The sequence below is a fragment of the Eupeodes corollae genome, chromosome 3 (genome assembly GCF_945859685.1).
Source record: "Eupeodes corollae chromosome 3, idEupCoro1.1, whole genome shotgun sequence".
In the NCBI taxonomy this organism is placed as follows: domain Eukaryota; kingdom Metazoa; phylum Arthropoda; class Insecta; order Diptera; family Syrphidae; genus Eupeodes; species Eupeodes corollae.
The window spans coordinates 114,322,000-114,334,591 of NC_079149.1; the positions used below are offsets into that span (position 1 = coordinate 114,322,000).

The 12,592-nt window shown below is 30.0% G+C and overlaps 1 protein-coding gene across 1 annotated transcript; it reads right to left on the minus strand.

Annotated features, from left to right (window-relative positions):
• Positions 1-7,063: 7,063 nt before the first annotated feature.
• Positions 7,064-11,762, minus strand: LOC129952686 (3,4-dihydroxyphenylacetaldehyde synthase 2). The gene is made up of 4 exons (XM_056065446.1): positions 11,403-11,762; positions 9,344-9,441; positions 9,041-9,275; positions 7,064-8,642 (listed from the first exon to the last, which is right to left on the minus strand). The coding sequence occupies exons 2-4, from the start codon at positions 9,421-9,423 to the stop codon at positions 7,407-7,409; spliced, it is 1,551 nt and encodes a 516-aa protein (XP_055921421.1). The 5' UTR covers positions 9,424-9,441; positions 11,403-11,762; the 3' UTR covers positions 7,064-7,406.
• Positions 11,763-12,592: the final 830 nt, after the last annotated feature.

A 12,592-nucleotide genomic window follows, 5' to 3' on the forward strand; every position in this document is an offset into this window, starting at 1 on the left:
ATTGTTGTCAATATTCAGTAAAATTTCGAGGAAAATCTAATTGTCAGTTTTTTAAAAAGAAAAAATAAAAACCCTTATACTAAAACTTGGTAAAAATTTACTTTCGACTCAAATAGCTTTTCAAAAATTAAAAATATTGTCTTCTAATTTTTTTTATTTCACAGAAAATATTGTTTTCGATATTCAGTAGTTTTTTTAAATCCAACAACCTAACACAAAAACCTACAAACTTTTAAGCAAGACAAATCAGCTGACAGGATGGGTCGCATTCCAGCCTCTTTTTAAATTATTAGTGCTACCAGTTTATAGTGAGATATTAAACTTTAAATCAAAAAGATTTCTGTCCTTACAAACATTAAAATAGACTAAACAAAAAATGACGTTTTAAGCAATTCAAAAAATTTCATTAAAATCCAATTGACAACTTTTTATCAAAAATAAAATACTTAAAAATAACATTTGAACTTGTCAACAGATTTTTTTTAAAGAATGTTGGAATCAAAAATGACAACTACTTAAAACCTATTTCTTCTTAAAAGAAATATTTTTGAAAATTTTGTAGCCTTTTTTTTTACGAAAAAAAAGTTAGGTACTGCCAAAAATACTATTTAACTGGTTGGTTATCTCAAATATTTCTACAAAAACCCAGATTAGTCTTAAATTATTCTTGATTTTTAACAATTTACCTTATTTATAAAATTATAATTTTAAAACTGCTTAAACTCAGCAATTGGAAGTTAGAAGTTTGTAGGGTCTCAGCTCTTTTTTTATTTAAAATTTAATTTTTGTATCAATATTTTCATAACTAAAGGGCTTCAAAATGCCGTTTTTAAAACTGCATTCGAGGATTTTTCAATGATATGCTGTTTTTTGATGTCCTTATCTAAATTAAAAGGAGCTAATTATACCTTAAATTATTTCTTTAAATTATAAATTTTGTCCAGGTTTCAATAAAGAGTCTTCTAAAAAGACTTCTAACTGTTATTTATAGCCCTGTTGTTGAAGCTACTTTGATCAAACGTGTTCTGTTCTACAAATGCTTCGTGTCTGCTTTGTGACTCGGGTCAAACGACTTAACAGCTGCAAGTAAAGGAAACAGTTTAGAAACTGTTGGAAACTAAGATTAATATTCATTAAAAATCATCTTTATTTATGAGACTTCTTTTTGGATGAATTTAAAGGTACATACAAAAAATAGAATGTTCGAATTCAGGACGATCCACACGATCCAATTGAGATCAACAGTCACTCTTTCACATAGATGTGTTGTGAAGCAGACACCCAGATGCTGCGAGATTTGTAAAATTCAGCCTGATTTATGCCCCGGTCTGATTTTAACATCACAGAAACCCGCTGTAAACATTAGAACCATCTTTCTTTCCTTTCAAACGAATAGAGAATGTCTATGCTATCTCACACTCTTAATAAAACACCCTGTATACCTTAAAAGCTACCTTACAGTGACTATATTTAAACGACTCGATCTCAGGTGGTACAATTTTAAGCATGAATGTTAATAATTTTTGACGCTTATAATAAATCATCAACAATTCTAGGTCTTCAGTCACATAATACTCTTAATTGAAAGTAAGCGGAACAACTCGAGTAGGACATTTATTTGTTGGCGCATATTCAATTGTCCCTACTTGTAGTCATACATATGTGTCGTAACTCATAAAAAATAATAAATATTTCTAAAGTTATCATCTGATGTTGCCTACAATCCAACATGTCATAAGTCCATACCTCTGCCTCATATACTGAGCTGTATAAGAATAAAACTCACCATTTTTCATTCATTCATTCATTCACTCTCCTTCACAGTTGGGCATAATAATGTATCACTTCTTCTGTTTTTTTTTTTATTTTTGAAAAGGACAACGACATAAAACGGACAGATTGGGAACACTATGGATCTGACAAAACTGCAATTAAAGCCGAGCTAAATATGAAAAATGAAATATGGAACTTCATATTCAAAAATGATTTATTTTCCATATCCGAGTTGAGGCCTACAGTAGCTGATGGTATATAGCCTCCTTTGCCTATACAACTATATCCTATAGCCTATATTTTATGAGGTTTTATACTTTATTCAGTGCATAACTTTTTTACAATAAGTACTTGGATGATGTAAGTGTGATTACATATTGCTTGGTCATGGATTCAAATGCACAACCAACGTTCTCCTGATGTTTAGATACATTTTCATTTACTTAGTGTTTAGTTGGCATAAGTATGTAGAACAGGAAGAATGAACGTTTTAACATACATATAATAAAGAATGTGTGCAAATTAAAAAAACAGTAACAATTTAACTGTTTTCTAAAATAGATAGAAGTTTTTATTTAAACAAACTTTCACTCTTTTCGTTTATAAACAAGGACACAATGTAAAGGGTGGGCTTAATACAAGTTTCTTTTTAATGGAAGCAATAAAATAGGGGCTGGGATACGACCCACAATTATAATTTCCTATCACTGCCCGTCTGTCAATTTTTCAAAATCTTAATAACAATATTTTTGTATAAGGTAAGGAAATTGGAAATGGAGTCGAAAATCATTTCATATCACTTTTGTGTTATTTCTGCAGGTTTTAGAATAGAATAGAAAATTAATATACATATTTGGCAAATGACAAAATTAATTTTGATTTCCGTTTTCGAAGTATATGTTTTTGTTGCTGCCATTTTTATTTTTTATCTATTTAAAATCTGTAGGCGAGAACAATTTTTTACCAATTTTAGTAGCATTTCTTAAATTCTTACAAATTGGATGAATGAAATTAATTTAAGAGATATCAAGGACCGAACATCAACACAAAAATATTTGAAGACAAATTTTTAATTTTTGAAAAGATATTTTACAATTTGTATTAGTTGTTTTTTAGGTTTTTATTTTTTATAAAAAAAACTATCGATTGGATTTCTTTCAAAATATTAAATGATGTTAAAAACGTTATTTTTCGTTGCACGAAATTGTTTTCGATATGAAATCGTTTTTTATTCGTAAAATTTTAGAGGTGACACATTTTTTTTGATTTATAAAAAAAAAACTTTTATTGGATTTTTTTCCAAAAATATACTTATTTAATATTACGTTACAATACATAATATAAAATTTAGTTCGAATCTCTAGCGTTTTTGGAGATATTTAGGGTTAACCAACATTTTTACCTTTTTTTTAAACTGCTATGGTAAAAAAACCACTAACACAATTTTCTTGAGAGCCCTTTTTGCATCTTTCTGCCTTATTATCTGTATAACAAAATTCATTTGAATCGCTTGTTCAAGCCCAGCTCGGGCAAAAGTTCTTCAAAAATTAAATTGAACAAAAAGCGATTAAGCACCACTAAAGGAGTCTGATGATCGGGTTGGCCCCCGTGAAATAGCTATAACTCCAGCCTATGAACTTGGTGGTAGCACACACAAGTTGTTGTTGTTTCATTCTTATATTCTATGAAACTTTACGTGATAAGGTGATTTTACACTTTAATTTGAAAAGCGCCAGGAACAGAAAACTGTCTGTACCACACGAACGAGACAATGAGTATTGTCCTCTAGCATACCAGTCTCATCAAAACTGTTGCATCAACTAACATACAGTAGGCGCGATGGTAGCTCATTCCGGCCAGAACTTCTTTTTAAATAACCGTCAAGGTTACACGGAACACAACTTTTTAATTTAAATAAAAAGACACAAGATGGGCCACCCTGTACTCGTATACGTCTATAATTTAAAAAAATGTGTGGAAGTTAAAAAATAAAACGTTTTTTTGAAGTCCTTGCAGTTGCTATTTCAACAAATTTTCACTATTGTCATTACAATAAACAAGGACATTAATTATTATCTTTGTAGTCCTTGTATAAGAACAAAACAATGACTCATTCGACTTTATTAACTTCAATCTATCCAAAAACAATAAACTTTTATATTTTACATTTTGGTTTACAATCAACCATATTTTATTCTCCATATATACCCAAGTAATAAATCACAAAATGATTGTATTAAAAATTTCAACACAAAATAATCACTTTCGTTAGGATATGTTTCGAAATAAAACCTAAAAATACATAAACATAAATTGAAATGCCTTTTTCTTAAACGATATGCTTTGAAAGTTTATATGACCATTTGTCGGTTGTTGTCTGCGTTGTCGATTAAAAAGTCCACCCTAACCTAACAAAACCTAACTATGGCTAACTGCAGCTATACAGCTTGATAGCCAAGCGTATAATATAGCTCTAAGATAATTGAATTTGAACGAAGCAGACTTAATCGTTGATTTGTGAAGTGTAGCAGAGTTTATAGAATCAATTGATGGTGTATAGACGTTAGAATAAAAAATATTGTAGGTATTAAAATTGGAAACGACTAATCGAACGCCATCACAGCCTTTTTAGCCCCGTTAACGACGACGAACACCACCATCACGCCATCACCGTCATGTTCTTTTTGTTGCTGTCGGTCTTTGGTCGTCTGGGATCAGGAATTAACATTGCGCCGGATATGTATTTCGAATAGACGATATACTCCTATATGTGGTGTATAAAAATATAAACTGAAACGATTTACGATAATTGGCTGTTTTTGAATTCGATTTATTTTGCTTAATTTAATCAGTACTTAATCTTTGTAATTAGATTTTCGATCTTTTCCGGGTTGATTTTGTTTTGCAGAGCTGCTATATATTTTTTTAAGGTATCTGATGCGAAGTTTCTTTAACGTGCTGGAATAGATATTTTTATTTTTGTTTTTATTTTTAAGACTAAATTTAGGGTGTTCATTGCATAAACGGCAGTTTTATATTTTTCTTTTGTAAATTGATTAGAGTTTATAGAGAATGAGGATACACGCAAAACGTAGAGCACCATTGATATCCCCATTAATGGAGATTAAGAAAACTCAAGCCCCCCACAGCCAAGTGTTTTCTAAATTTGAAGTTATTTCTTATTTAAATACTCGAAGTAATTCGTTTATTTAGGAATTAAGAAAAAGAGGCTGAGATGCGACCCACACTCATAACTTCCCATCCTGTCTGTCAATTTGTCTTGCTTAAAAGTTTGTAAGTTATCGTGTTTTTTTAAAAAAGTTGTCATTCAATTTTTCAAGAAAAATAATTACCAATTATCAACAACATTTTCCATATGAAATCATTTATTCCATAAATCCAAAGAAAAACAATTTTTACCAATTTCAGTAGCATTTCTCAAAAGTTTTTTATTTCTTATATAAACAAATACAAATTGGACGTGATATCGAGAACCGAACATCATTTTTACCAAATGTTCGTACTGTTTTTTGCAGATTTTTTTTGTATATAAAAAACTGACTGTTGGATTTTTATCAAAAATTCACTGAATGTCGAACAATATTTTATGTGAGATAAAATAACTTTGAAACTAATATTTTTAATTTTGAAAACATATTTGTGTCGAAAATAAATTTTTAGAAACTTTTAGAAATGCTTTTTTAGGTTTTTATTTTTTGTTAAAAAACTTTAAATTTTTTTGGTAAAGCAATTTTACCGAATCTTCAAAACAATATTTCTCATAAGATACAATTATATTCAAGCTAAAATCTCAAAGTTTTGAAAAGCTATTTGAGTCGAAAATCAATTTTTACTAACTTTTATAATTTTTTTTGTAGGTTTATATTTTTAATAAAAAAAAGTCAATTCGATTTTTCTTAAGATCTTACCATATGTTAAAAACGTTATTTTTCGTTGCACAAAATTGTTTTAGAGATGAAATCATTATTATTCCTAAAATTTTCGAGGTGAAAATTTTTGGTTCCTTTTTTTGATTTATAAAAAAAAACGTTAATTGGATTTTTTCAAAAAATGAACTTGTTTGGGACCACGTTAAAATATATTATATACATTTTAATTCAAGTCTCAAGCGTTTTTGGCTCGTGAGATATTTAGGGTTAACCAAAATGTTCACCTTTTTTTTAAACTCCTATGGTAAAAAACCCACCCACGCAATTTTCTTGAGAGCCCTTTCTGTATTATTATTATCTGTATAACAACATTTTTTTGAATACGAGATCTCTACTGGTTCTTGAGCTATGGACGATGAAAAAACGTCGCGAACCTACGGACGTGCGCATATACGTACACACGCACATACATCTTTCTAAAAATCTTTTATTTCGATTCTAGGAACCTTTAAACGTCGAGAAATATCAAAATTTTCAAATACAAAATGGGTGTAGGATATCACCGACATGTTTTACAATTTTGGAACGCCTATCAAATCGATGCCTTTTTTGGATGGCAGTTTGCCTTGACAAGTTCGCATTGCCCTTACATTAGAGGACTGTGTCGTCAAACCTCTAGTACATAATTTTCATTGCGGCCTGCGTTTTAACTAAAAAACAACGAATTTTTAACAATTTTAGTGTTTTTGAATGCTATAAGCATTGTCAAAAAGAAGTGGTCCATAAAGAAAGAATTTAAAAATACTAGCTGAACAAAAAGTCTTTGCTCTGGATTTTACTGTCAAACATACGGTTTGATAAAATCAATACAAAAATTATATAATCATGTGCTAATCCGAATTGAAAAAGAAAGTTTTAACTTAACCAAACAGGAAAGTAGTTACTTTGTATGCAATTTCTGGGTTGAAAAGATTTAAGAAATCCAAAGCTTGAACACCATTCACCATTAATTTCTATGAACACGACCAGTATTCAAATTAGACCTTTTAAAAGTAATTAATAATAGCAACATTGATCTGTTCATGTATATACCCTTGAGCCCAAATTCGGTTTGTAATATCAAGTATAGAGATTTGTTCTATAGCCGTACTGCGCGAATTTGATAAGCCTTATCAAAGCCATAATTAAAATAAAATAATATGTAAAACCAACCATTTTGAAACATATTTGTCTCACTAAATAGTCCCTAAATATTTATTTTATTACACACAAAATTGTATCTAGTTTTTTAGACTTCGAATATTTTTCGAAAATGTTATTTATGTAAATCTCTTGTAAAACTATCATTTTTAAGCTTTTTTGTAATGTCAGATAGATACGAATATAATCATTCAGACGTTTTTTAGATCACACAACTAACTTTTTTCTTAAATATAACAATATCTTCAATAGATACAGCTTTTCTTAATTCTTATGGAAATAAACCAAAAAAACCGTATTCATGATTAAAAACAGTTATTTTTGTTTAAAATGGTCTCATCTTTAATTAAAAAGTTATCTTTTCAGAAAAAAATATATTACCACACATTTTTTATGAATTCATAAAAACAGATATTCTTTAACATTATTTTATGTTTTTAATGTATGTATAGTCATAGAAATGTCTTAAATTAATTTTGTTAGTGAATATTTGTATAAATTATTACATCAAAAAATTTAACCTACAAATTAAATATATGCATTTTATTTGGATTTCTCAGGGTCTCCACTCATAAGCAGTGAAAGGTTCTCTGTTATTTGGCCAATATCTGATGTTTTAACTGAAGGCTCCTCCAACATTTCTCTTAATTTATTTACATTTAGACTTTCAAGAACTAAGTCAGCTTGTTCTCTAATTTCATTCCATGCAAATTCTACATCTTTTTCTTCGGTCTTGTAACCACAAATGACGAACCTCAAGAAATGAGTATCTCTGTATTTGGCTTGAATTAGATAAACTTTTTTGCGGTCCATCAAACGATCCAGGAGACTGGTTGTTAAATTATTATCCCCTTTCAACCGGAAACAAACCAAACCAAGAGCACGCTTAGCGACAATTTCAAAGCGTTCATCATTGAGGACAAACTCTTCGAACTGCTTCGCCAATTCAATATGTTTACGAACGTGAGCTCTTAAGCCTTCGGCTCCAATTGATCGACATGTAATCCAAACTTTCAACGCCCTAAAGCGTCTTCCAAGTGAAATCTGCCAATGTCTGTAGTCGGGTATTTGAGACTTCCCTTCATATTTGTGCTTCAAGTAAATTCGATCCACATTGAAGCTATCACTCACATTGTTTGCATCACGAAGCCACATTGCACAACAATCAAAGTTCACCAAAAGGAACTTATGCAGATTAAAGTTTAAAGAATCCACAAATTCAAGTCCTCGAAGTAGTTCACTGTACTCGGAAAGAGCAAATGCAGCTCCTGCATATGCAGCATCAACATGAAGCCAGATATTTTCGCTCTTACAAACTTTTCCCAAACCTTCAACATCATCGTAAGCACATGTTCCAGTAGTTCCCAATGTTGCAATACAAATGATGGGAAATAGACCTTTAGCTTTGTCTTCGTTGACAGCTTGTTGCAGAGCATCCCCATGAAGTACCAAATCATCACCGGCTGGCAAAAGGCGGTAAGGGACAGCTGCTAAAACACAAGCCTTCTCAATGCAGCTATTACTTTGGTCACCTGAATAAGCCATCAAACGACCACGTATCTCACTTTCTGAAAGATCGGGGTGTGTAGCTTGGATTCGTTTAACAGCTTGTTCCCGAGCCGCTAAGACTGCAACCAAAACAGATTCACTTGCGGAGCCTTGAATAACCCCACCGCCAGGTCCCTCAGAAGAGTGTAAGAATTCGGTAGGAAGATTCAGGAATTTTGCAAGCCAATCCATAACCACGACTTCTAGTTCAGTACATGCTGGGCTACAAATCTGAAATGGAAAAATTTCATTATATAGAGAGACTTGTAAAATTATAGTCGGAACTTCAATATTTAAATTTCTCTTCAATTGACTTATACGAAACTATGCCGTTAAGTGGCTTAAAAACTTAATCTGACAGTTTTGTATAACCATTGTTTTATGTTGATTTTAAGCCACATAAAGGGCATTCGACTACTTCATATCTTAAAAAGTTGCATCATACATCAAATTTTGGTCTTTCTTATTGAATAATACCAATCCAACTTAATCTCTCCAACCAGTTTGGGTTTAAGAGAAAGTTCAAAACCAACAAAAAAAATTGATTTGGCCAAAAGTAAACAAATAAATATTGGCTGTTGTGTACTTAACCTATACCAACCAGAGGCATGGTTAAGATCTTGACATACCCAACTAAATCCAATTACTCCAAGTCCACTTGAAATCATTTCTCCGACAATTGATGGAAATGAAGTTGCTGTTGGATAATAGGCGTGCATATTTGGTGATTGCCAATGTGTAAGTCCGGGCATTATAGTTCGACTGATGTCAGCTAGTATGTCTTCCCATTTTTCAGGTGACTCTGGAATTTGGTTCGGTAGTAGGTCAAATAAATATCCGGGAGTAACTGATGGCAAAACATCGCTTAAAAAATAAATAAAAAAAGAAGAGATTAAAATTAAATAGTGCATATTTTTATTTTATTTTATTACCGTTCACGAATGTTGTCAATGTAGTCGGCAATAAAATCAACAGCTGCCTTTCCAAATTCACGGAACTCTTTTGAATCCATACTTATTTATATTAATATCTGAAAAAAAATCATTGATGGTAAATTAAATAAGGTTTTTTTTTAAAAGAACTTTATTTATTATACAATTTTAAAATCCCGTAAGGCAAATATTAGAGATATCTTCTCAGTAATGAAATACAAAAATCAAGTCAAATTTATAGAAAAAGTGTCAAACTTAAAGTCTTTTGTTTTCCTTCACAAATTGATTTTTTTCGTAGCGTTGGAAAACCATTCGATCCGTTTTTTGTGTTTGTATGTGCTATAGAGTGCGGTAGAGCTGTCAAACTCCCAGCTAAACACTTTTTATTGGTATTGGTTCAAAGAGAAGCAGATTTTCCGAAAAATCCAGATCTGTAGATTTGATCATAAATCAATTTATTTTGCCCAATGGAATGCAAAAAATAGTTGAAATTTAAGTTTTGACAGATCTAGATCAAGAATAAATTGATTGTTTTTGCCCATAGAAACCAGGTAATACTCCATGATTTTTATTTTTTTTGGATTTAAAACCGAGTTCTACTTTTTATTTCTTTACAAAACTTCGATACAAATTTTGACCAAAGTTGTAGCTCAAATTCAAATATTTACAAAATTTATTTTTGGGAAAGGTTAAATAAGAAAATTCCAAACAGTTTGAGAAGTTTGTTGAAATTTTAATTTCTTGCCTTTGGTAACTATATTTTGAAACAAAAGCCGAAAGTAGAAGACGCAGTTTTTGTTATACCTATGTTAGTTTTAATAATTGAAGTTCATATAAATGATTTTATTTCTTTTAAATCATAAAAATTGTTCTGTCAATCATTGAAAAAGTACCGTTACCGTCACGTAAATGCCATAGAATAGTTTTGTTTTTTAATCAATTTTCATATCAAATATTTTTTTTGTAAGTCAACAATGTAATTTTAATTCTAAACGACACATTTCTATGGGTTGACATTTTACTCATTAGCAATTTTCTAAATTTTAAGTAATTATGGGTTTTCAAAAATGTTAAAACTTCGCTGTTATAAACTATCAAAAATGTAACACTCCTAAAAATGAATTGATGCACACTCATCGAACTTATTACAATCTACTACAAATATGACAGAGTTCAGAAAGGTAAAACAGTATTGGATTCTCCTAAAGCACCTTTTCAGCTGACAATACTGAAAATGGTGGACAAAATTAAGATATTGGAATTAAATTGTGATGTGCATGTGAAGAAATAAAACCATGACGTGCACCTTTTAACAATAACTTAGAATACTGCTACTGTAGCCATCAGCATTGAAGATTTCTTGCCAAACATTTTGAAATTAGACATTACACCTTTTTTTCCTTCTGACTTAAGTCGTAAGGCTTTTAAAGCTCTATTAATACAAAAACTCATCTTCATTTAAGAGGCTCATTTTCAACCTGGAGGCTAAAAAGTAGTAAAATAAGATTTTAGCTATCTGTTTTTACCTAAAATAATTTTCCTAAAGAAATAATATTACTTTCTACTTCGGTATTGTGATAGCTTTCAGATTCATTAATTTTTCTTCAATATAAAAAGAAAACGTAAATATTATTTTCTATAGCCAACATTTCTCAATAGTCTTAAAGAAAAACGATAATAATTCTCTTGGAAAAGCTGTGTTTCAATGAAACTGTATGATATTTGCAGGATGTTTTCTTGTTCAGCAAGGAAATGGAAAGTTATTTTTGAAAATCTGAAATGTTGAGGTTTTTTCAATTGAGATAAGTATTAAGTTCAAAATGCCTGGTAGATGTTGTTAATCTTTTGATCTTGTTTTACTCACAAAGCACTATTACAGCAATTAAAAACACATGCTTTACACAGTTTTATAAAATATAAGATATTCATTTCCAATTTTATGGAATGTTAACTTACACTTTTTTGATTTTTTAATTTATAGATAACTCTCAAAATAACTCACTTAAATTTACTAACAAAGTTAAAAACAATTATGTTAATAACATATTCCTATCTTTACCTGTTGTTATCACTTAAAATTGTATATATTCCTTGTTATTTCAATTCTCAATCGTTTGTTATATTGGAAATTTTGATTTAATTCTTTCACATCAATTTATTCACACATAATCACATTTTATTAATTCAAGTTCGAAAAAATCATCACTTTCATTTTCACTCGTGATGGTATTATGTACTATAATAGCTGTCACTGACACTGCCTCTAACCAAATGGTCTGCAACATTCCATGGTAATATGGTTTTATAAACTTGAAAGTGAATAGCCACAGCAACAAAAAACTGTTGTTTTTGCCGCCATCAACAATCATTACAACAACAACAACTAAAAACCATAAGACGAACGGACGACCGGACAACGACGGATGTATCTCAAGTCGAAAGTTATGCATTCTGTATCTTTTCTTTTTTTATGTTTCATTATTGGGTGTTCTGGAGGGGCTAGCATCATTATCATCATCATCATCATCATCTGACAACAACTTGCACGAACATACATATAATTAAAGGTTTTCGAATTTGATGAAGGTGAAGCGCAGCGCATCACATCAAATGAGGTCGCAAAATACTTCGGATAAAAAGTATGCAAAGTTAATAGTTAAGGTACTTGCAAACTTATAGAACATAGATGTGATAAGATAATTTAATTTTTATGTGCTAATAATGCAAAATGTTAACTTAGAAAAAAGGCACGGTTTGCAGATTGTAATAGAAACAAAAAAAAAGATCTCTCAATGAAACACAATTAAATTGAACAATGGATTTTTTGTGACTTGTAAGTTTAAATAATGGTACTTTAAGTACTTAATATCTTTGGTATTTAAATATATAATGAAAAAAGTATATATGTTTCCAATTAATTTAAATAAATACCAATATATATTCAAGTTCATTTAAATAGTTGTGAGAATTTTACAACCTTGTTTAATTTCACTAAGAATTTAAATTTGTTCTTAGATTTATATTGTTGTGCTGACAGCAACTTAACTTTACAATCAATAATAATTCCAAATTTTCCTATTAAAGTGATTTAATTTAACACAGTTTAAAGTTTTTTTTTTCAAAAAAATGATGAGTGATCAAAAATGATGAAGGTAAAAATAAAGTATTTGAAAATTTCAAATGTCAAAATCTTGAGCAAAAATTTGTATTTTTTGTCGGGTTTTGAAAAATTGTCAATTCATTTTCATA